The following is a 25,286-nucleotide window of genomic DNA, read 5'->3' as shown; positions in this document are numbered from 1 at the left end:
CCTCCCTTACTATCCCCGTGTCTGCCTCCCTTACTATCCCCGTGTCTGCCTTACTATCCCCGTGTCTGCCTTACTATCCCCGTGTCTGCCTCCCTTACTTTCCCCGTGTCTGTCTCCCTTACTATCCCCGTGTCTGCCTCCCTTACTATCCCCTTGTCTGTCTCCCTTACTATCCCCGTGTCTGTCTCCCTTACTATCCCGGTGTCTGCCTCCCTTACTATCCTGTGTCTGCCTCCCTTACTATCCCCGTGTCTGCCTCCCTTACTATCCCCGTGTCTGCCTCCCTTACTATCCTGTGTCTGTCTCCCTTACTTTCCCCGTGTCTGTCTCCCTTACTATCCCCGTGTCTGTCTCCCTTACTATCCCCGTGTCTGTCGCCCTTACTATCCCTGTGTCTGTCTCCCTTACTATCCCCGTGTGTGTCTGTCTCCCTTACTATCCCCGTGTCTGTCTCCCTTACTATCCCCGTGTCTGCCTCCCTTACTATCCCCGTGTCTGCCTCCCGTACTATCCCCGTGTCTGCCTCCCTTACTATCCCCGTGTCTGCCTCCCTTACTATCCCCGTGTCTGCCTCCCTTACTATCCCCGTGTCTGCCTTACTATCCCCGTGTCTGCCTCCCTTACTTTCCCCGTGTCTGTCTCCCTTACTATCCCCGTGTCTGCCTCCCTTACTATCCCCTTGTCTGTCTCCCTTACTATCCCCGTGTCTGCCTCCCTTACTATCCCGGTGTCTGCCTCCCTTACTATCCCGTGTCTGTCTCCCTTACTATCCCCGTGTCTGTCTCCCTTACTATCCCCGTGTCTGTCTCCCTTACTATCCCCGTGTCTGCCTCCCTTACTATCCCCGTGTCTGTCTCCTGTGTCTGTCTCCCTTACTATCCCCGTGTCTGTCTCCCTTACTATCCCTCTGTGTCTGTCTCCCTTACTATCCCCGTGTCTGTCTCCCTTACTATCCCCGTGTCTGCCTCCCTTACTATCCCGTGTCTGTCTCCCTTACTATCCCCGTGTCTGTCTCCCTTACTATCCCCGTGTCTGTCTCCCTTACTATCCCCGTGTCTGCCTCCCTTACTATCCCCGTGTCTGTCTCCTGTGTCTGTCTCCCTTACTATCCCCGTGTCTGTCTCCCTTACTATCCCTCTGTGTCTGTCTCCCTTACTATCCCCGTGTCTGTCTCCCTTACTATCCTTGTGTCTGTCTCCCTTACTATCCCCGTGTGTGTCTGTGATCTGAGTATAGTACATTTGGAGGACTTATGGAGACAGAATACAGGGCACATGCATTATGTTGTTGTTGAGATGCAGGGCAGACATCAGTATGTGTTACACAAGTGGAGCTGGGTGGGAAGTGGTGCAGATGAGAAGTTTAAGAAAATGTCTAATTTTCCCGTGATCTTGTCTCGTCCAGGATGTTGCTGTGTAATTTTGATTTCATTGAGGCTTGAAAATGTGAAAACATCGAAGCTGTCTCTATAATTCTCTTTGTTTCTTTAAAGTACTTTGCATAAGATTTGAAAGCATAACTTTATTTTCTTCACACTGCCAAGAGAGACTGGAATTGTAAGTGTGTCCATTATAGCAGATCAAGTGGAAATCAATGGACCATAGATTCATACATTGAACAACTCTGGAGCTTCACATTATTGTAGAGCAGTGATTTCCTATACTGGAGATGTGAGAATCCTAATACACATTGCTGAATGCAAAGCCTCTATTAAATGAACATGATTTGCAAAATACTGGTTTATAGCTTCCCTTTTATTTTTTTTTTATTTTTACAGTATTTCATACTGTGTATAAATAATTATACAGTATTTATAGCTCCAATATGTTAGACCATCTAGTTTCCATAGCAATAATCATTGATCTATGAAAGGAATGAATTATCTTACATACAAGATACCCTATAGGCAGCATGAGACATCAGCTCTTCATTATTGGTCACACTACAGTATGTAGGCAGTACAGAAATGTTTCACAGCGGTGTAACATTTCACAGAATCATAACAGTCAGTCACATAAAGCCTCTTGTGTGCCTGCTTCCCTTCAACACATTCCATCGCCCATCAGTTTGCAGCTTGGCTTGGATTGAGTATTTCGTTATTTATTTCTGCTAATTTTGACTTCGTGATTAAAAAAATCTCTTGTATACTCATAGTTTGGTTATCCTGAGTCTTTTATTTGTGTTATATTAAATTACACAGTGTAATATGACATGTTAAAGTAATTGATCCCATTAAAAACAAACAAACAAACAAATACAATTAAACATATTAAAATTGAATGGCAAGTCACATGCAGTATCACATGGCTGCCAAGTAATGTATTTTCTTGATGGATTTTAAATTGTGAATATGTCAATGTAATTGTTGTTGAAAATATGACTGATTGGATTGCTGCAACTTGTTTAGTTGTAATATTTAGTTTAAAGAATATAGGGTGTATACATCATGTAATGCAACACATTGATATTATCACCTCAGTTTACACTAGTTTTTAATGTAGTGTAAGAAATGATGTCACCTTCTGTGTGGGCAGTTTGGAAAACAACTCTTGGATTTATCAGGGAACAATAGAGTGGTGATTAATATTACACAGATTATTAGTGTGCAGACAGTGGAGGCCTCACAGTGAAGGGTTCTTTGCTATGGTCCAGTCTGAGACCTTTTTGGTCTATTAGTTAACCAACAATATGGTGTATGTTTGTTGGACCTGCTTGGTTTGTCCACAGTTTTAAAAATCATTTGGTATAAAAACTTGTTCTATTAAAAACAGTTCTGATAAATGCAGAGAGCACTCATAGAATTGGAAATAGGACACATTTAAAATTGTTAGTTATTTAAAACCGAGCAAGTGTACTTATTATGATGTGATATTGTTCTATAAGACTTTGAAGGCTTTATACACACACTTGTATGTCAATTTAAACCATAGCACATACTGTACTTGCTTAACATATTATAGGTCATCGGTCCATTTTTAACATTGCTTAACATTCAAACTAAAGAAATGCATTTGTTCCCATTCCTTTCATCCGCATCTATGTTCCTAAAGTGACTTTATTCATCTGTTCAGCTCATGCTCATACTTTAGGGCCCTTTGCACATACTGTACAGTACTGATCTTCCCACGTAGATCTTCCCTGGTTAGGCTGGCGCTGGTCTGTTATGACATGGTGTCTCCGGGTGTACATACATATAAAGGGCATCTTCATGTTATACTGCATTTGATTTGTACAGAAAATGTCAATTGGGACACACATTGATTCAATTCCATGTTTTATACACAGTTTGATCTGCAGTGGATGCTAATTCACTGCGATCCTCTGCGACCTCTGAGAGAATCCTGCACTGAGCTGGAAGCCAGGAGAGCGGTAAGAACACCACCCTTCCCCCATATTGCAGGTAGGGAGGCCACCTGCAGGGGTCAATAGATACATGCAGGGGAAATAACACTTCTGAAGGCAGCCAGGGGATAATTATTATTCCTTTAGGAAGTTTGACACATTTTATGGGAGCAACATGAATTATCATCATAGATGTTGTTATAATTGACCATTCAACACTAAAAGTATATCTTCTTGAAAAGCAATAGGTTCATGGCCGTCTGCAGAAGAGATTAATGAATTCCTGAAGTACCACAATATAAGCCTCAAATCAGAACCGACAAAAACACATTTTCAAATAGGGGAAACAACATATACAGTATACTTTACACCAATAACAACGCAAGTCCGGAAATATAGTAATAATTAACGGAATTTCAGTTATAATAAAGGGGAGTCCCAAAGCCCCCAATAATAAATCCCCCATATGCCACTTGGAAATGGAACTACAGCTGCTTTTATTGGATCAAACATAAAACTTGAAATGATTAATTAACTTCAATTAAAATATATTTTGGCTTAACATCCTCATTCACTAATATGTACAAAAGGGATCTGAGTGCAAAACCCATATACCTAATCATAATTGTTTCTTAATATAACAATCACGGTAATATAAATGTAGGTAGGAATAATACCAGTAAATACCCGTGAGCACAAGGAACAAAACCAAGAGCATACAAGTAAAAATTGGGGCGAATTGATCAGTTTCCCAAAGCTTTCAGATCATCAAAGGTGAGATGAGATCATGGAAGTAGCTGGTGTAGAGTCTGTAGGGCATTAGCCTCCAGTTGTAGGGTTAAAGAACCTCGGTCATTCTATCCTCCCATCGTCAAGACATCCTCCAATCATCACTGCCCTCCTCCATGGATATTAAAAAAACATCAGTATACGCCTTCTCCAGGGCTTACCGTCCTGCTACTGTTAGCAGATTCAGTAGGGGGATTTGCCTTGTGGGTCCTAAAATCGGACAGGGGGAAGGATACTGCGTTTTCTTGCCTGGCCATAGGTTTTACCATGGCTAAGACTGCCAGGGATAGCGGACCCCTACTGCTGGTGCTATGCCTACAGATAGTCAGCATTTGCTTGGCTCAAGTAAGTTGCAACTAACTCTTATTTCATTCACCTTTTCCAGGTCAGCCAGGCACTGATAGAGGTAAGAATTAAATGAAGGCTATTTTTATGCAAAGAGTTTCTTGTGTAATTCAATTGATCACCACGATACTGTATATACTATCCCTGGTTGGGTAATCATTCCCCATTGTTCTTCTTATCTCTGGAGTACAGAATATATAATATCTCTCACAAGTCATTGTATGTGTTGTGCAACTATGCATTCATCTCTCTATAGTAAAGAAGGTGTTAACCCATATTTACAACACGGTTACACTTTGGCTGAAGAGAATACATTGTAATTACTGACTCCTGAATTGTAAGTAATTCAGACAGCTGCACACGAGAGCTTTAAATCCACAGCTATAACAAGTTACTAAAGTAACTTTTCAGCAATACAGTGTAATCAACACGTTTAACACCCCATTCAATTCAAATAAAACACCGTACACTAGTTAAGAGATTATTTATATTCATGCTACTTGGTACATAGTTTATAGAGGAAATTAACATATTTGTTGATTTCTACAGCATGTTTCTATCCAATATTGTCTACTGAAATAGGCTGGCTGCAACTATCGTCTCTTCTGCAACACATGGGCTAAACACACGATAATATGCTTACATTGATAATCTTGATATACTCTGCATTTTAAGAAAATGATTGATTGAAAATGTTCATAGCCTAATTGAGTATAATATTAAAATATGATCCGTTTGTATAGAGTTAAAGAGGCAGCATAAGACGTGGGGAGTTCACACTAGTTCAGTCACAGTAGGGAGGCAGCATCTAGTCACCTCCCTCCACTCTATTTCTTCCCATCACTGAAGAAGAAAGAGGAGGAGTGCAAGGAAGAGGTGATCTCCAGCTCACAATGTTCTCTTTGTAAAGGCCCCCTACTTGCCAATGTAAAAATAGAAAGAAAAAACAGAACAGTATATTCATTTTACCCGGCTCCAGTGCCTGAGCTGGTGAAGTTTCAAAAGTTTTTTTTTTACATGTTTGAGTGACACCAAGGTAGAAGTTTTAGTCAATCACAATTCAAAACGTTTTCTTATTCCTTCATTTTTCCCTTTCAAGTTAATTATAATAAAACAACATTTTTGAAGGAAAAGATAACAATATATATATATTTCAAAAGATTATCTCCACTAATATATGCATCTGATTAAATGTATTTCTTAACCCCATCGGTGCTGAGAAGGCCGGAAACGCAACACAGAGATAGGAGGAGTGAAATGAATGGTCCATATAGTTCATTATTTTATTATTGAAAAAATGTTTGATGTGATCATAATCATTAAACATTAATAACAGTTTTTAGCACTAATGTTTGACAATATAGGTTGTTCCTTTTAAACTGCTGTCTCTAATTTGTCATGTTATTTACTTAATGCATAATGGCTGTTCCTAGTTACCTGATTCTATATGTAGGACAGAAGCCCATATTGTTCATGTGACATGCAATGATGTCTATATAATTCATGTAACCTACTGTATACTACTTAAGTCAGAAGTAGTAGTGAGAGACCAGTACTCATATATATGGAGCCATCACTGTATCTACAGCATCCTTGCAAGGAATAAAGTATTATGGTCAGAGCCATTTATTTTAGGAAAACATACAAAATAGGACACATAAGGCTGAAGAAAGGTCGTTTTTTTTGGTATGTTTTCCTGATTGAAATGGCTTGATGAGAAAGAAGCTTTGACCATGATACTGTGCTATATTCCTGGCAAGGATGCCGTAGACAGTGATGGATATATATATATATATATATATATATATATATATATATATATAAAAAAAATACATACATACATATACACACACACATATATACACACACACTGTTCTCTTATTACTATTTATTGACTTATACAGCCAATGTGGCTACACTGATGGGAATTAGCACCTGGGGTTTTTTTCAGTGTTTTTTTCATTGTTTGTCCATTTGCATCCCGATTTATATTTTTGATTGGCATTATGGTACCTAATGCTTCCTATTGTTTTTTTGGCCAGAGAGGACCACCCGGACCCGCTGGACCAGTGGGTCCACCCGGAACTTCAGGAGTTCCTGGCATTGATGGTATAGATGTAAGTGAGTCTATCTCTTATTATATGTAAGCCCTTCTGTCTCTTATCCGCATGTTTAGTCACTCCCTGTTGTAATGAGGCTCTCCACCTTGCAGTCTTTACACATGCAATTTAGAGTACTTTACTGGATCATATACTGTATCCTCAATATATTATACACACACGTAGCTTTATACAGTATGTACAGTACTTCTGCAGTGACAACGAAAAGATTGCAAAGGGACTCGTTACACCATAGAAATATACAGCAGGGTAGATCCTCAACTCTGAAAATTAGGTCCTAAAAGGGTGTAACTATGTATACATATTTAACCTGAGACTGTACTTTGATTCGTTGTTTCAACTCCTTACATGTATCATTGCTCGATTAGTACAGCATTACTCTGGCGAATGACTGCAGGTAGCTGGATACTATCTGGATTTGGATAATGATTGACTATAAAATTATGCTTCTTTAACAGGGAGACAGGGGTCCTGACGGTCCTCCCGGCCCAGGGGTAAGTGCACCAACTCTCTCTGCATGCTACATGTCTTCTCCTCCTTCCCATGGTGAGAGCTTCCTTCTCATTGGTGCTATTGTTGTATTTTCTCCTTTGAACATCAGGGTCTGGATGGGGAATCAGGCAAACCCGGATCTCCAGGATTACCAGGCGAGCCAGGGGCTGATGTGAGTAGATGAGCAGGAGTGTAAATGCTCCTCTGTGTGCCAGTTTTTGTAGACAGCGGAGAAGGTGTATGAATAGATGCTGTATCCATATAAGGAGGTGGGAGGGGCCTAACTTACACACCCCTTTTTGGTCTGGGACTGCAAACGTGCAATGTGCACATGAATATATGTATTGAGAAGGTTGTCTAAAGCTGGACTCAAGGAGGCAGCTCAGCTCCTGATGCTCAAGTTCTCCCTTTCCAGCACTGAGAGCCCAGTGTGTGAGCTCTATTCATTGTATGAATAAACCATGCTCTGCTCAACTAGCCACCTGATTTGTTTCTCCCGGTTTTAGATGAATGATCAAAACTGGAGAGATCTTCTGTAAGAGCCTGAGCAGGTTGCAAATGGGCTGTGGTCTGGGTGTTTTTTTCTTCCTATTTACCCGGCAGCAATCTCTATAACCTGCTCAGTCTCATTTATCTGCAACGCTTTACTCCCAGATTATTAGGGCTCAGACAGTGCTGGTTATTTATCCTGCTGCCTGTTCAATATGTCTGAACAAGTCACTTAGTGTTATTACCTGGCTCCCAGAATAACAACAGTTTGTTGAGCTGCTTCAAGCAAATGGTGGCATTTTAGCAACGTTATTCCAGACGTTTTAATGCACATTTGTTTCTTTAAAGCATCAACAGGGAAAAGCTCAATCCTGATGTTGCAGCCTAATTCAAACACTCACCCTCCCCCAAGAAAAAAACGGCAGTATTTTGTTAAGAGGTGTAATGACTGGCTACATACATAATATGCAAGAAATGCAATAACCTCCAGGTGAAATATGATGCACAGGCCAGTGCTTCAGTACAGAGTCAGATATGTAGCATAAAGACATTATTAGCCATTGACCAATGAGTCCTACCTACTATTATCACTTTTATCCTGTTAACATTTGTATATTTTCCTTTGGATTGCATCTATATATATTATTTGAATACTATAGGGCTTACATAAAGTATATTCCAGGGGTAGGGAGGAAGTTGTTTTCCTCTATAGGTCTATTTCACTTATTTAATGTGAGGTCTATTTCACTTATTTAATGTGAGGTCTATTTCACTTATTAAATTCCTCTATAGAGGCAAGAATTGACTCCTCCACTTTTTCATTGATATAATCACATCTACCTCGCTTTTCTGGAGGGGAAAATAATTGGGATGTACACCATAATACTTTTTGGGGCAAATAGCCTTGTTTGAAATCTGGTCTATTTTCTTCTGAAATGATGGTCTGCAATAATTCCTTAGTTTCATTAGTTGAGATAAAACAGTAACAATCTCACTGGAGTAACTAAGACCCCCCTAAAGGATGAAATAGTAGTATTCAAAATAAAAAAAGCATTTAATAAACAGCGCATCTAGACTAAAGATGTACAATGATAAAAGCTGGAAAGTACAACACATCCAGTATACAATCATACTACATATTTTCTTTGTGCCTTTCTCTTCATGTTCTGGTTTTTAGGTGGTGGATGTGCCCTGTATTTCTGTTGGTATATGTTATAGCTTTCAGCTGCCATAGTATACTTTGATTTATTTTAGTGTTCCTTTAAACAGTCTCACCAGCATGCTCCTGTATGCTCTGGGTAGTTACACTTGCAGCAGTTACAGTTGGTTCATTATAGCTAGTTCTTCTGTGTCTAATTTAGATTTATAACTATTCTGTGTACTACAGATTGTGTGCTGATGGCTCTCTTTGTGTGCATTGTAGGCATTATGCATTAAGGTTTATACCACAGATTGTATACTGGATGTGTTGTACTTTCCACCTTTTATTATTGCACAGATTTATTCAAGATCTGCTGTTTATTAAACTCTTTTTAATTTTGAATACTAGTATTTCATACTTTAGGTGGTCTTGGTTACCCCAGTGAGATTATTACTGTTTGAGTGCTGTGGACAATTGGTTTAATTAAGAATTGATTGGATGATGTTCCACTGGTAGTTGTGCTAGTTTGTGGCTAAGGAGATTATTTTCAGTCTAGTGATTGCCTAGGATGATGATGTTAAGAAAAGTGCATAATATTTGTAGTGCAATATAAATATTAAACAGAAACTGCTAGTATACTTATCCCAACTTGATCAATCTCCCACTTGTTGGGCTGGAGATACCAGTATGTTATTGCCTTGAGGAAATGAACCTATTTGGCCACTAGTTTAAACTGCTGTTTGTTTTTGAGGGGGGACTGGTGTGTATACAGTTACTGTCCAGTCTGTAGGGAAATACAAATGAAGAAAATGATGGCAGTGTTTATTAGGTGTCATAGTAATCAACATACAGTATTTCTGCCACATACTGCAGAAAATATGCATTCTTGCACCATTGTGCATCTGAGAGCTACATAGCATAGTAAGTTCAGATTTGTCCTCAGAGTATTTATTTATTTTAAAGTAGGTTTCATCGTGCCTGAGAAACATGAACTACAAACACCAGAATGGGCCTTGTATAATGGAGTAGAATTATATTCATTATTTTAGTTTATTATTTTACATGGCCTTAATTGTTATATTACAGATCCTAAATTAAATCTAAACTAAGTGAGGTTAAGATAGTATTATGTCCCAAGATTTTATTAAGGGGGTAGGCATGATTAAACTATGATTGGCTCTGCCCATTTTGATAGTTCACAAACTGCTTTGAAATTGAGCCTTGATCCCCTGAAAATGCTGTTTGCATCATGCCCCTTCATATGTTGACACTTTGTCGTGGATGTCTATCTAAAATAAAACAGACAAGGATAAGTATTGGAAATAAAAATTACATTTTTTTAACATGATAACCTGAAGGTTTAGGTAGAGTTTACTTGTAAATAAATATTCTCTCTTCTACTTGGTCCTCATATATGAAAGAGATGTTCATACGTCTGAACACCTGATCACAATCATTCATTCTGGCTGAACTCTATAGTGATATGATATTAAGATTTCGGAATGAAACCCTGTTGTAACTGCAAACACAGAAACATGTTCCGTCTTTCAGACAGACATAATTTTAAAGGTTTTAATTGCTTAGTTTAATCTTTGAAACGAATCATTGCCAATAGTTCCCTTTGGCCCAAATTGAAGCGGCACCCTTAATCGTTAGCAACTTGACCGAAAAACAAAACAAAAAAAACAATTGAACCGAGACGTTTGTTTGGTAATGACATTTACTCACATGATTTACTGGGAAACAATAAAATAATATGTCCATGTTATCTCATATAACTAAGCATTGCAAGCCCAGGGAAAAGTTAAAACCCCACCCTCTTCAACAACCCCTAACATTATCGCATAGAAACTCCCATTGACCCCCAGAATCTGGGCTCTTTGATCCTGCAGGTTTACAAATTTCTTGTCTACAACGCTCTCACCTGGAGCTCAAAAGTAATTTCTTAAGCTTTGAGCTTAAGAAAAAAACAACATATCATAGCTAATTTGTATTACTTAACTTGTTGTGTTATTGTCACAATATATTTACATGTGAATCAACATCCTGTTGAATTATGGTTTGAGTCAGTACCATAGAATATTACTTTACATTACATGCAATTTAATTTACATCTAAATTGCACAGCTGTAAACATAATAATAAACTATTACTTTGAGTATGAATTCCCTGTCTCATTAGATAAGATATGTGAGAACCTGATATGAACATGATTATTAAACCTGGCATTAGATGTTGACAGCCTAGGAGGATGAGATTTTTAGTAGTGGGATCAAAGGCAGACTATTACAGTATGCAATAAAAAATATACTGCCAGTTATCTAATAAAGGCAGGAAAGGTGTTGCTTCTGCTTTAAACACACCATGTACAGAATACACTGTGATGCATTGCATAGACGTCAGGAACAGCTCCTGGTACTCTAGCTATAGAGTGAAAGTACTCAACCATATAACACATTCTGCATTTCTATTATCTGCTTGAGAGATGTGGTTCTATTCAATATGCTGCGAGTGACTTCTTACTGCTCCCCTGCCTATCAATGCTGCATGAAATCACGTATTCCATAAACATTAATATTCCCTTCTTATCTTAAGATTCATTATGAGAAGGCCTTTTTTGGTTGCAACCTAAACTATATGCATAGTGGGCCAAATTTAGTAAGCATTGCTAAGGCATCTTATAGCCCATGCAAATTAATTGTGCCACATGACTAAGCACCTGTTAGTAAACAGGTACCTCAATAATGAATTATTTGCATTACTAACAGGTATGTATATAAAGCATTGTGACCACTTTTGGATTATTAGCTAGTGGTGTTACCTGTTTTGTGGTCAGAGATTGGATGCCTTAAAAGGGCAATACCCAATTTTTCTTCCCTTTTTAACACATTGACTCCCAATTTGTTCTTCTTCATGAAAATATGGCTTACTTTTTGTTTACTTGTCTCTGATGTTGCCACTGTTGGTTTGAGTGCTTCAATGGAACCAGTTTGAAAAACCCAGGTTAATGGGCTGGTTTTCATTATAAATAACTATAGATTGCACCCTATGTAGGCCATACACTATATTAATAGAGCACACATAATATTCCTGAAGTGAGAAGGGCAATGTTGATTACATGGGACTTTACTCCACTACATTATTAAGTTACAATATATAAAGTGTCAGTTCCAAAATTCACATTTCAAAACAAAAGGCCATATTTACTAGACTATTCTATATTAAGGGTGCTTTCTTGCCCATTTAATAAGGTGCCCTATAGATTTGTACTGCTTAGTAAATATGGTCTGATATGTGTTTGTCTCACATTATACCATTAAAAAAAACAACTGATGAATAAGTTGCAGATGAAAAATCTGTTTTGCCAGATGGGCACAGTGAGTCCATGATATTAGCCAGAGCAAACGTCTTCCCATTACTGAAAGTACTTTGGATTAGTTACTGTACCTGTAGTGGTGAAATGTAATGGTCTGGATGGACTACTATACAGTTAATTTCACTGCTACTGATTTATAGCTTTCTATCATGAGCCTTAAACTTGATGTAGGTTTCCAGGCCACGTTAGTATAGAACTGTCAAATAGTTTGTTCTGATATCTGAGGCTCACACATCATGGATTATGAGACTCCTGATCCCTTTTGGTTGGAGCTCACCATGGTTTCATTTTGCTTTTTTTCACCCAGGTTTCCTCCTCAATTTTTCTGTACCTTAATATGGTGTTAGGTGTGCCACTGGTAATAGATATTGTAGAAGCAGTGATGAATGGAAGGGATATTCTTCCAAAGTTTCTCGGAAGACATCCTTCATAGATCACTTGTGATTTCCTAACATCATGTTGGGCTATGAATGAGCTTAAGAATGGCGTGGTGGAGGAAGGCTTTTGTGTCATCGAACTCTCATTTCAATCATCATACATGCTAATAATAATTCCCACTGTTACTCAAAGGCCTACCACTGACCTTATGCCAGCTATTACATCACAAACTAAAAACTGTTACCCCTCCCCACACCCCAGAATCACCAACTTAAAACTCCTATCTTGGTTAGGTCCAAATGATAAAGTTTATGACTTAAGTTGTGTTATTTCTTGGTCAGTATTTTAGACAGTGATGTTGATATTTAGAGATTCTTCTTCTTCAATGTCATTGACATTTTCTTTGTTATATCTCACCCATTCACTGATGGTTGTGTTTGCAACACATTACTATATACTTTGTATACACTGTATCTCTACTACAGTAAACATGTGTAATATATAGAGATGTGCCAAACGTTCTTAGTTTGCTTTGTTAAAGTACGGAAACTTCCCAAATCATTAATCATAAACCATACATTTTTTTAAATTACAACCCATGTCCCAGGTTGTAACATACTTACAGTAACACATATTTGTAGTAATGAGAATAGAACACATGCTGTTTTCCCACAGTTTTCTTAATCTTTTTAGTCATTTCCAATGACCTTTTTTTTGTTTTTATAATTATGTAGTTAGCTGAATTCAGTGTTATGGTGAAGTCAAACTATGAGAAGGTGCATGAACTTAACACAATGGCGCACAACCTAAACAATAGAAAATGTCTAATTGGAGATCTTCCAATTATTCTTACCAATTAACAGTTCAGATGTCAGTATAAATCTCATCTCAAACTACTATGGTTTATTAAACGAACATGACAGTTCTTCACAGACGTAAATTCATTTAAAGACTTTACAAATCTGTACAGATTTAAATTATTCCTGACATTTAAAAATCCATATCAAGATAGAATCTGTGAAAACCCTTCTTTTTTTTCATAAACTTTGGCAGACATCTATAATCTGTAACATTCTACAAGTCTGCAGCACCAGTATAGCTGCAAATCTCTAAGGCAGATCAGAAGCAGAAGAAAGTCACTTCTTGAAAAATACTAGCTTAACTAATGTTCTGTTTAAGATATCTGCTCAAAATTGAATTGCTATCATCAAATTCAGCTTGAATACCAGATAGCACACCTAGAGTTCTGAGCAAAAAAGTAAGGGGAGTGGAAAAAAAGTGTGCACAGAGTAGTGGAAAACCCCTAACTGGGCTAAAGTCAGTACTGCTGATTGATGGTGTGTGGCCTTAAAAATGGTTATTCAGACCATATTTCATTTTAACCTTGATTCATTTTTATAATAGAATGCTAATATGCAGCACTATACATTGTAAAGTTTACACGCACAGTGAACCTATATCCGAGTTTACACTCTACTTTTGGAACTTGAAGAAAGCAGGTGACTTGCTTATTGACACAAGATGCTGGCACTGGATCTTAAACCAATATATACAGTCGCTTTTGTCAATAGGCCAGTTTTACAATGTTAGCACTGTATCTAATGTACCAACCACTTGGTATTGCCAGTAACTCTGTACATTGAACTAGTACTTCCTAGACTAGGGTTGGGCCCCTCCAGTCCTCAAGGACCACCATCAGGTCAGGTTTCAACCTGACCTGTTGGTGGCCCTTGAGGACTAGAGTTGCACATCCCTGTCCTAGACCAATACCTTATACAGTATTACCAGTGATAAACTGTCAACAGTTTGACATTCAACGCAAGATATCAGAGTGGTGATAGCTTAAATGTGTTGCATGCATACATCTTGTTCATACAGATGCAGCCACCAGTATTAGAATACTTACCTGGGAAATTCTGGGACAGTCTCAGAGTAAATGCCTCAACAGGCCTCACCATTTCTGTGAGATTCTTAATGGCCCATCGGATTAAGACAGCGGGGGATCCCATTCAAACTGAATGAAACTGCAGGGACCCCCTGCTGTGTTAATCCGATGGGCCATTAAGAATCTCACAGAAATGGTGAGGCATTTTACTGGGAGACTGCCCCAGAATCTCCCAGGCAAGAGTTCTAATACTCGTGGCTGCATCTGTATTTGTCATTCTCATGTTTAATTTGTCCATGTTATTTTTTTCTGCTAATTTTCTTATGGTATTACCATTACTACAGGGACTGACGGGACCTGATGGCACCCCCGGCCCAGGTGGACCAAGAGGGCAAAAAGTAAGTATGATTTAAGTTTTAGATCCTCATTCATTACGTTGTAAGTAGTTTAGCACACGGTAACATCACTGAAGGTTATGCCTTTACTGCTCTGTGCTAAATCAGTGCCATGTACTTAACAGGTCACCAGGTCTGTATTTTCTCTGAATGTAAATATTCTATAATACTACAAAATTATCCATGCAGCAATTTATATAGTGTATTAAAATTTTAATTTTGCATTTTTCAGGGTGAACCTGGACTGTCTGGCTCTCGTGGACTATCAGTGAGTAACACCTTATACTTCTCACCTTCAGAAGAGATTAAAGCAACAATTCCTCTGTTCATTTGTATTATTTTTTTTATCATACCCTAAGGGGAGTCCCAGTGTCTTATCACTCATCTTAAATCTTCCTCCCCCTGTTAAGAACACATCTCTGCTGTTTGTTTGCCATCTGAGAAAATGTAATTAATTGCCAACAAAGCAAGAATCTTGCAAGGGCATTGCATATAATGGAATATTGAGTGTCATAATGGGAACCTTGCAAAAGAGGAACATTTTGTGTAATAGCCAATGTAGAAATAGAATGTTCAATTTCATATGCAGAATGCTATGCATAACTAATGAACATGGGGGAATTAAATGTCATAGCTAATGAATATGCAGAATATTGCGTAACCAGAGCTTAATGAGAACATTCCATGTCACAGTCAATATATACTATCGCATTTAAACCATTGCATTGCCAAAACACTGTAATAAAAACATTGCATGTCATGTTCAACACATAAGGGCACCATTGCATAACCAATACAGAGTGCAAATGTTGCATGTCATGACTCATGAATAAGGGAACGTGAGACAGGTTTTCCATCAGGACAAATGAACTAAAGGTATCCTTGTGGTAAGACCAGGGGGGATTTGTTATATAGCACATACTACCATTTTGAGGAAACTTTCAACACACAATAGTTAATAAATCTAATATATTGATTCAGCAGTATTAATAATGAAAATGATTATTTGCATAATGATGTTGGAATGTATTAGTGCTGCCATTTTAAAGTCTTTGCAAAACTGTGCATATTTATTTGTGAGGAAATTTAACCTAAAATCTGTGTACAGTGTTCAGTATATAGTACACTATCTAAAATATATAATAATATTTATTCATTTTCATTTTATTAGGGTGGCGGAGTTTCTGGACCAAGGGTATGTATGTTTTAAGATGATATATGATGACCTTGGAGCCTTGAGCCTCCCCTCACCATCCTTTTCCCCTCCCCAAACCAAACCTTGATCCCTTAATATGGAATAACCACAGACACCGAACTCGAGGACAAATGGCCACAGCTTTATTAATCATAATGTGATGCACAAAATTTTAACTCCCATTTTACTCTGTCAGAGTTCCCAAACCTTTGACAGACTAACAGAGCCCAGCTGTGGCTCTATAGCCCTTTTAAATTAATCAACCACACTGAGGCAGTGCCCTGTTCCCATCAGCTAGTAGATACCGCTCCCTCTCACCATCTGCCTCATATAGGCATCAAAATATCACACCACCCACTCTGACATGGTTTTGTTCCCCAAAATGAACCAACCTTGCCGTAGTGGTGACAATGACAATAATACCCACAGAAAATCCAACATGACATGTCCCCAACATCAAATTGCAAGTACATAACATACCCATGTCATAACCTTTAAATATAATATAATTAGAATGCCACCTACATGGCATCACATAATTCACAAGGGAGGGATAGGGTGGGAGATTTCTTCCCTCAGAGTGGTGCAGTACAGACTCTCTACACTTTCTCCTCATATAACCGCTCCGAGCCCCTCTCCTCCTATCTCAGTGTTCATCCTTCGACTGACCACTCCTCCAAGTTACCCACTCCCCCCCAACATCCGATAGCCTGAGTGCCTCTGACCAGCTTCCCCAGGAAAGGAGAAGGGAGGTTGGGGGAGGAAACCCAGTCCACTGACCACTAATAAGGAGGAACCTTTTGACCCCATCTATCCAACGGGGCATGGTGATGGGCTCAGTATCTTGGTCATGCCGCCCTTCCCTAACTGTCAGGCCTCTCTTTTCAATGAGATTGTGCACTGCATAAGAATGAATGGCTAGAGTCAACTGTACATGACAAAGTGGTTTTGTGGATCCTAAATAAGTTTAACGTGGCATTAGTCAGACAATGGAATTATTCTCTTGTAATATGGTTAACAAGAAAGGAGAACAAACTACTGTATTGAGGTGACAAGGGCCTATAGAAGCCAATGTATTATAAAACGAGACAACAGTAGTGAGTGAAGGACTACATTTTATAGGTACAACATACAGTTAAATATTATGGTTATAGTTATTTTAGTGTGTGAAAATATCATAATGTAAAATTGATACAATTATTATATATCCCTGATTTTTTTCTTAACGTTTTCTGGTAGGGGGCCCCAGGTTCTTCTGGACTCCCTGGAGAGTTAGGCCGCGGTGGGCCGATGGTAAGTACATTTCTGTAACTGTCTTGACTAATATTATGTTTGTTTCATTATATTTGGAAAAATGACAATTAAGATAAGCTATTACATTTAGTGAATGCTTTTGAGGTACAGTATTTAATTTAAAGATTACAATCAATGCCGTTTTTCACTGAGCTTGTATATACAGGCATACCCCGGTTTAAGGACACTCACTTTAAGTACACTCGCGAGTAAGGACATATCGCCCAATAGGCAAACGGCAGCTCGCGCATGCGCCTGTCAGCACGTCCTGAACAGCAATACCGGCTCCCTACCTGTACCAAAGGTGTGCGCAAGCGGGGAGAATATAGAGCCTGTTACAAATGCCTTATTTACATCAGTTATGCACGTATATGACGATTGCAGTACAGTACATGCATCGATAAGTGGGAAAAAGGTAGTGCTTCACTTTAAGTACATTTTAACTTTACATACATGCTCCGGTCCAATTGCGTACGTTAATGCGGGGTATGCCTGTATATGTTTGTGTGTGTGTGTGTTCTTGTGACGGTGCACAGGCACATTTTTTTTCTGAGTGCATCTTACCATCTCTTCCTGCACATCATCTCCGGCATCTTCGCCTTGTTGCGCCACGTTGTCATGATGCCGCAATGTCATGACAACGTGACGTAGCTGGAGGAGATGAAGAGCAGGAGAAGGTAGAGGTCCCGCGCTTTTCCCGGGTACCTATTTGTTTTACAAAATTAAGGAATATATATATATATATATATATATATATATATACATCTACATGTACATAATACCTTATGTGCATAGTACATTTTATAGTGATACAACTACTTGTCAAAGAATTTAAGTATGTGTCTGTAGAGTGGTTGACATGTATACAATTATGTATAATCATCTATGGGAACCAGTGTAATTTAATATATTTTCATATTTTTGTACATATTAATATGTCTAAATTGAATAGTATTTAAAATGGTTCGAAAAACAGAGAACTAATGTGTGTGAGATCTTTAATAAATTATTTTAATAATCACATTTGAAACCGGAGCCTGCGGTGCCTGACCCACAAGTAACTACATGGGTGCAATATAAAACTGCAGCACCAAACTACAGCAAAAAAGAGCACCAGATTTATAAATTAAAGGAATCATATTCATTTATTAGATTTTTCTCTTTGATAAGTCTGATGCAGTGTTTTTGGATTAGTTTTGTCCCAGGGAGATTTTAATAAATGGCGTCATAACGGCTATCAGAGAAGGTCAATAAAAGTATATCAAACTCCTGCACTGTTGGCAATTAAAACAATATAATCTTATATGTATGGAAATGTAGGCTGCCCTTACATTATTTGCTGAGCGTCACAAGAGCTAGCACTCTACAGGTCCTTGTGATGTTTAGGAAAGATCATGTGATATTTGCTCTTTGTCAAGGATTGCCAAGTGTCCAGTATTGAACAAGACAGTCCTGTATTTGGACACTTTGTCCAGTAAAAAATGAGAGGTAATACTGGACATGTGCAGTATGTGCATACCGATATTACCTCTCTGGATATGTATGTGTCCGGTACTACCTCTCTGGACATGGTGACCTGATCGGCTTGGGTGGCCGCGGGATGTCACTGAGCAGAGATAGTGCAGGGCTGTTGCTTGGGGGTGGGGCAGCTTCCTTCATCCCGTTTGGCTGCTGCTGGGTAATGCAGCCAATCAGGAGGAGGTGTCAGGAGCCCTCTGGGTGGGGCCAAAGAGAGGAGGAAACAGCATGAAGCAGAGAGAGTTGTGGGTGGCGAGCGCGTCATACCTTTCACTATTGTGTCCAGTATTCTTAGAGAAGCTGCCTGTCAATCCTAGTCAAGGGGGAGATGACGTTCACTGCTGCGTTTCTGTTCACATCACTGGGAGCCTGGCAGTGATCACTACTTCAAGCGTTCACGTGGTCGCGATCCCAGAAGTGCAGTGATCCAGAAGTCCGGTGACACTGTAGTGCGGCCGGGCTTCCAGCAGGGATAGGGTCCACAAAAATCAGCAATGGCAAGAGAGCTTTTTGGTTGCCTACTAATAGGGTTGACATTTGAACAGGCGACTGCATTAACAGTATTGGGATTTTGAAATGGTAAATAGGTTTTTTTTAACACATGAAACAATATTACAGGATATTCATAGGCTGACCACTAAAAACATTAGCAGTCAGCAGCTTCTATGTGTGATGAAAATAATGAGGGAATATAGGAAAAAAACATGTTGAAACTTTGTTCACATCTTGAGGCTAGGAATGCCATATCTGGATTTAAATGAAAAGGACAACTTCAGCCAGCGTTTTTTGTTTTTTTAAATGAACAAAAAGCAATTTAAAATGTATAGAAGCAAAGTACAGTATAGGGTGTAGATTTATATAATGGATTACACAAAAAAAAATGAAACTTCATCACAAAACTAGAAGTAGTCTGGTAAAATAAATAATGAATTCATATAAGGCCATATTTACTAAGATGTGCTATTCCATAAGGTATCTTCCATGTTTGAAGACAGCCTATAGCTCCACTCAAGTGAATAGACCATAGATAGACATCTTTATTAAGCATTGTTACTCCACAAGACACTTTCTGGGCTGGAAGGGCCCATTCACTTAAATAGGCCTTACAGGGTCATCTTTTCTAAGCTGTGTTATGGAGTAGCACTGCTTGGTAAATATGGCCATGGTGTATGAAACAGACTATAAATGTTATGGGGAGAAAGAGGTGCGAAACTTGGATTACAAGAAAGTAGAAAATAAATAACAATAATAACTGCAGGGGCGAGTAAATTATTATAGTATGTTAAACAGTCAGTGCTGTCTTTTAATACATCTTGGATAGAAGATTTCACACATAGACTGAAGCTATTAATGTTATCACTTGTATATTACAATTCCTGATTCTACCCACGTTCTTGTGTAGCTATTATTTTATATCTAGACCCGTGCCTACCGTTTCTCTTTTTAGATGTCCCACCACTAACTTCATAGCTTCCTACCCTACAATTCCAACACCAGTATGCCCAGGTTTTCAATTACTGTATCATTAAAAACTCCAGCTATTCTCTCTTTCATCCAACACATCCAGTTATTTAACAAGTCCTTCTGCTTCTACCTCCACAATCTTGCTAAAATCTAACCTCTCCTACCTTAGAGTTAATCTACATTCTAACGTACGCCTTTGTGATGTTCTGTTTTGACCATATAATCATAGCTAACTCTCCACTGTCTCTGTAGTCCATTCAAAATGCTGCGTTTAGGCTCATTTATCTCATATCTCATATACCTCTCCTCCCACTTTTTCTCGGCCTGTCCCTTTGTGATTCCGTGCGTTGGTTACCATTATGCATCAGAACCAAATGTAACATCCTACTTATTCAATGCAGAACTTTTCATGAAGGTGGGTTGAATGTATATTTATTTAGGGAAGCCTTTCTTACACTTTACTGATATCCTCATACTTCCTCAACATTATTTTGTGGTGAGCTCCATTGTGATATATTTTGTATGCGATTGTAACAGGGACTTATCACTGTTTGAGAGACACTGCCTCTAAATCCAGCAGCGAGCTAGTTAATTGCACACAGGCAATCAACCAGACTCCACCTGGCTGATTAGGACTCTGAGAAAAGCCTGATGTGAGAAACAAGAGAGAGATTCCTTAGCTCCCATTTGGGCTGACTGAAGGAGAGCAGAGAAGCCTGGACACAGATGCTGTCTTGAGCTCAAAGGCTGTGCTGAGATCAAGAAATCCAGACACCTGAGACCTATATTTCCTGGACACAGAGGACCCAGGAACCTGCCAGAGACTGACAGGGAGGGCCACCTGCTTAAGGTACTTCATGGGACTTTGGGGCGATAGGCTAGTAATGGGAATATCCCTCCAGTCCTGCAGATAGGTCTGGGAAAGTAAGTTAGCCTAAGGGATAGGCGTTTGTTATTTTGTTGTTTTTGTATGTTTTGCCTGGAGAAAGGAACAGGCTCAATAAAGTCAAGATATAATTGCACCCAAATCAGTCTCCATTATATGTACAGTACCTCTCACACATCTCTTACAGCGGTATTGTTATATTATCTTTCTGATCCAGTGTGCTTTTCTGCAGAATGTGTTGGTGCCTTTTAAATAAATGCTAACATGAACTGAATAAGCTAGAATTCATGTCATAAAAATTATCTGAAATCCTGGGATGGCAGAGATTTGCATATTTTACTACGTTAAGCATTCAAGTTCCACGTAATAGTATGAAACGTTGCGAAAAACCCCTCATAACTTCTGTTTTTATGGAAAGTAGTTTTATTTCGTAGATGAGCAAAAGTATCAATTTTATCTGATTTTTTTATTCAAGCTTTAAGCATCTGAAAAGGAGTATTCCATTAAAATACCAGGTCACACGTGACTATTTATGCACAAAATGTATGTTTTTGTGGTGACACATCAAATTGTTAAAATAAGTGTATGCGACATTTTAGAAGCTATTTACAGGCATACCCCGCTTTAAGTACACTCACTTTAAGTACACTCGCGAGTAAGTACATGTCGCCCAATAGGCAAACGGCAGCTCACGCATGCGCCTGTCAGCACATCCTGAACAGCAATACCGGCTCCCTACCTGTACCGAAGATGTGCGCAAGCGGGGAGACTATAGAGCCTGTTACAAATGCCTTATTTACATCAGTTATGCACGTATATGACATTTGCAGTACAGTACATGCATCGATAAGTGGAAAAAAGGTAGTGCTTCACTTTAAGTACATTTTCGCTTTACATACATGCTCCGGTCCCATTGCGTACGTTAATGCGGGGTATGCCTGTATTTGCCTTGGTAGTCATCATGTTATTGACCATCTCTTGGTACCTGGAAAAAAAAACCCTTCCAAAAGTGAGGCTCGCTGTGGCTCTACGTGTCCCTAATAGAAAGAGTTTCTGATTTGATAACATTGACACATACCCCTTTGATGTACAGTGGTGGGAACCCACCATTTATTTCATTTTAAATTGTATTGTATGTCTTTATTTATATAGCGCCATTAATGTACATAGCGCTTCACAGTAGTAATACATGTGGTAATCGAATAAATAACAGATAATATAAATAACAGATCATGGGAATAAGTGCTTTAGACATAAACATAACATTAAGGAAGAGGAGTCCCTGCCCCGAGGAGCTTACAATCTAATTGGTAGGTAGGGAGAACGTACAGAGACAGTAGGAGGGAGTTCTCGTAAGTGCGTCTGCAGGGGGCCAAGCTTTATGTATCATGTGTTCAGAATATCCACAGTGCTATTCATATGCTTCTTTAAGCAAGTGTGTCTTAAGGTGGGTCTTAAAGGTGGATAGAGAGGGTGCTAGTCGGGTACTGAGGGCGACCGCCGACCACCCCTCCTGGAAGGACCGGTGGACGGCCGCCCACCAGGCACGCGAGCCGCGCACTCCACATACCAGGGCCCCGCGCGCCGCACAATATAAAAAAAAAACATATTAAAACCAGTGTTAGTAAGTAATGGTCTTAAGTCTAGAAATATATTAGCAGTAATTAATGTGCATTAGACTACCTGCATTACACTTCAATGTGTTATCAAATTTGAAGAATATTTAACAAGTTTAACATTTTTAAAAGAAGTTATGAATTACAATTTTTTTTTAATGCCAACATCATTCTATAAATATGTTCTCAATCGATTTAGATTCACTTATACATGACGTGATAATCCATCACAAAGCAGAAAAGATACAATTGACATGCTTAGTACAGTAGTTGGTACAGTACAACAAAAATCACTAAAGCAGACACTTGGCTACATGTATCAAAAACACCCCTATGTCAAAACCTTTTATACCACAAGAAATCTTACAAGTGACAAAAGAAAAAAAGTCAAAAGGTGACCTGCATTAGTCTAAAGTGAAATCTCACACAATGTAATGGTAACACTGCTTGTTTGCGCTATTTCTGGAAGGAAGAAATGGTATCACATCTTAAACCAACTTTTTATGCATAGAACTACAACCTGATAATGAATAGGCTGCTGAATAAAGCAAAACCGAGTGTAATTACAAATATCAAATCTTTCAAAACCTTCTCTTTTGAGAATAAAGACACACAAATTCCAGTGCCACCTACTAATAATTATAGCAGCTCATTAATTACCTCCTGCCCTAGAATCATTTTAAGTCTAAAAAATAGGAACGTAGAACTTTCTATTATTTAATATTGTATTGCATTAAGCAACCAGATGGAAAGGCCTGATATAAAATGTCAATTTTACACATGTTGGCACTTTATAAATAAATAGTAATAATAACAATAATGCAGGGGATTAAGACTTGTGCGTAATCTCATCGCACGCAAAGTATTTGCCAATATTTTACATTTACAGATATAGTCAACATTATTACTTCCACTGGGACATACACAATGCACCCGCGAGAGAAGCAGAGCGCGATAAAGGGACGGGACATGTGCAGTTACATTGGTGACATCTGTACATTAAAACTTGCCAGAAGAACATCTAGATGTTATTTTTTTATTCTATTCATAAATATCCATGATTCTATGACAATATCTGGTTAAAGATAAACGTAACTTCAACTGTAAAACAAACAATAGCCTCTTATTTAACCAGCACCGTGTTTTCTGCAACTTACTTTACAACATCTTTCTTATTTGTCAGTCAAGACTTTAAATATCAATTTAGCTCATTAAGGGTGTCATTGATTAACCAAGCAGATAAGCCAATGGAAAAAGTATGCAAATTATATCTAGTACAGTATGTGTGTGATGAAGCCATAGCCTCATGGAATGCAATATAATTAGTGGTAGCTTTGCTTCTTGTCCAAAATGAATCTGTGCTGTTAGGAACCGCATAGAGTCCTTGGTTCTACAAATGATGGTGTTATCGATATTCTGAACACTGAACGCAATATACAATAACCTGTTTATTACATTACACAGGCCGTTTAAAAATTGCTGAGCATGTTCTTCACAAATGGAGTTTTGCTGCTAATGTTATTTCTTAGAAGCTTAATGCAGCGAAGGTGCTTAGAGCTGCCGCTACTAAACATTCTTAGGATGAACCTTATTTGTCTTACTTTGGCTTAATGTGCTTTACACTAGAGAGATTTTATACATTAGTTAAATAATAATCATCTCAGGACAGGGCACAGGGCAATTATACCTGAGGCCTTCGACTTATGCAGTCATGGCATTAATCATTAGGTTAAAAGTTCTGAGAGGGCCATCTTACTTAACTTACGTATAAAAGTAGTAGGATTTAAAGGAAGTGTGTAAGTAAAGGTCTGTAACCCATCCAGAGGATTGTCAGTTACTGATCTGTTCTTATAGGATTATTACTGGTGTAGGCTAAATTAGCTTTAATATTTTTTTTACATTTATTCTGATGCTTGTAGTGTGTTTAACATTTTTACAGTGATGTAAGTGTATCTCTCACCCATGTCTGTCCCGGGGGAATCTTGCTGAGAATGTCACACTACAGGGAATCAACTGCATCTTTCCACAGCTTTTTGTTTTTGCTTCTTCTAAGAAGCATTTTTGAACATGCTCCTTTTTATTTTAAGTGGCATACTCAAAATACACTTCACATGCATCGTGGTTCTCAGCTTTTCCCAATAGAGGCAGTAACAGAGAGATGCATGTCCGTATTTACTCAGTAGTGCTACTAGGTAAGAGACCTTGGGGGTTATTTGATAAAGTCCCCTGCCTGCAAAACTGGGGCAAAGTCTGTGCCAAAGAATTGCCCAGATTTATTAAAGGAAAAACTCCCATTGCTTTCAATGGGATTCCTTTTCTTTGATGAACATGTTCACTGGGTTTGCCCTACTTTTGCACCCGAGAGACTTTTGTAAAGAGGCCACCTTCTGTGCTGGAGACTACTTGCTGTCTCATGCAGATGAATGTGGTCAGTAAAAGGTCATATTTACGAAGCTTTGCTGAAAGGGTTCTTATGGAGTAGCACTGCTTAGAAAACATGGTCCTCAATATTTTGACGATTTTTTTTCAAGGATTTTCTGGACATTCAGAGGCCAACAACTT

The 25,286-nt window shown here is 38.6% G+C and overlaps 1 protein-coding gene across 1 annotated transcript in view; it reads left to right on the top strand.

Annotated features, from left to right (window-relative positions):
- LOC142486543 (uncharacterized) overlaps positions 1-25,286 on the top strand; it is a 95,166-nt gene that overhangs the window by 29,342 nt on the left and 40,538 nt on the right. Inside the window, exons 6-14 of the mRNA XM_075585127.1 lie at positions 3,286-3,369; positions 4,517-4,537; positions 6,519-6,593; positions 7,055-7,090; positions 7,198-7,260; positions 14,702-14,755; positions 14,985-15,020; positions 15,924-15,947; positions 17,187-17,240. Of these exons, the coding sequence (XP_075441242.1) occupies positions 3,286-3,369; positions 4,517-4,537; positions 6,519-6,593; positions 7,055-7,090; positions 7,198-7,260; positions 14,702-14,755; positions 14,985-15,020; positions 15,924-15,947; positions 17,187-17,240 (447 nt within the window). The remainder of the gene's footprint in view (positions 1-3,285; positions 3,370-4,516; positions 4,538-6,518; positions 6,594-7,054; positions 7,091-7,197; positions 7,261-14,701; positions 14,756-14,984; positions 15,021-15,923; positions 15,948-17,186; positions 17,241-25,286) is intronic.

Source organism: Ascaphus truei, unplaced genomic scaffold, assembly GCF_040206685.1.
Source record: "Ascaphus truei isolate aAscTru1 unplaced genomic scaffold, aAscTru1.hap1 HAP1_SCAFFOLD_941, whole genome shotgun sequence".
NCBI lineage: Eukaryota > Metazoa > Chordata > Amphibia > Anura > Ascaphidae > Ascaphus > Ascaphus truei.
Note: the sequence above shows the minus strand (reverse complement) of the source record. Positions and strands in the feature narration are given on the sequence as shown.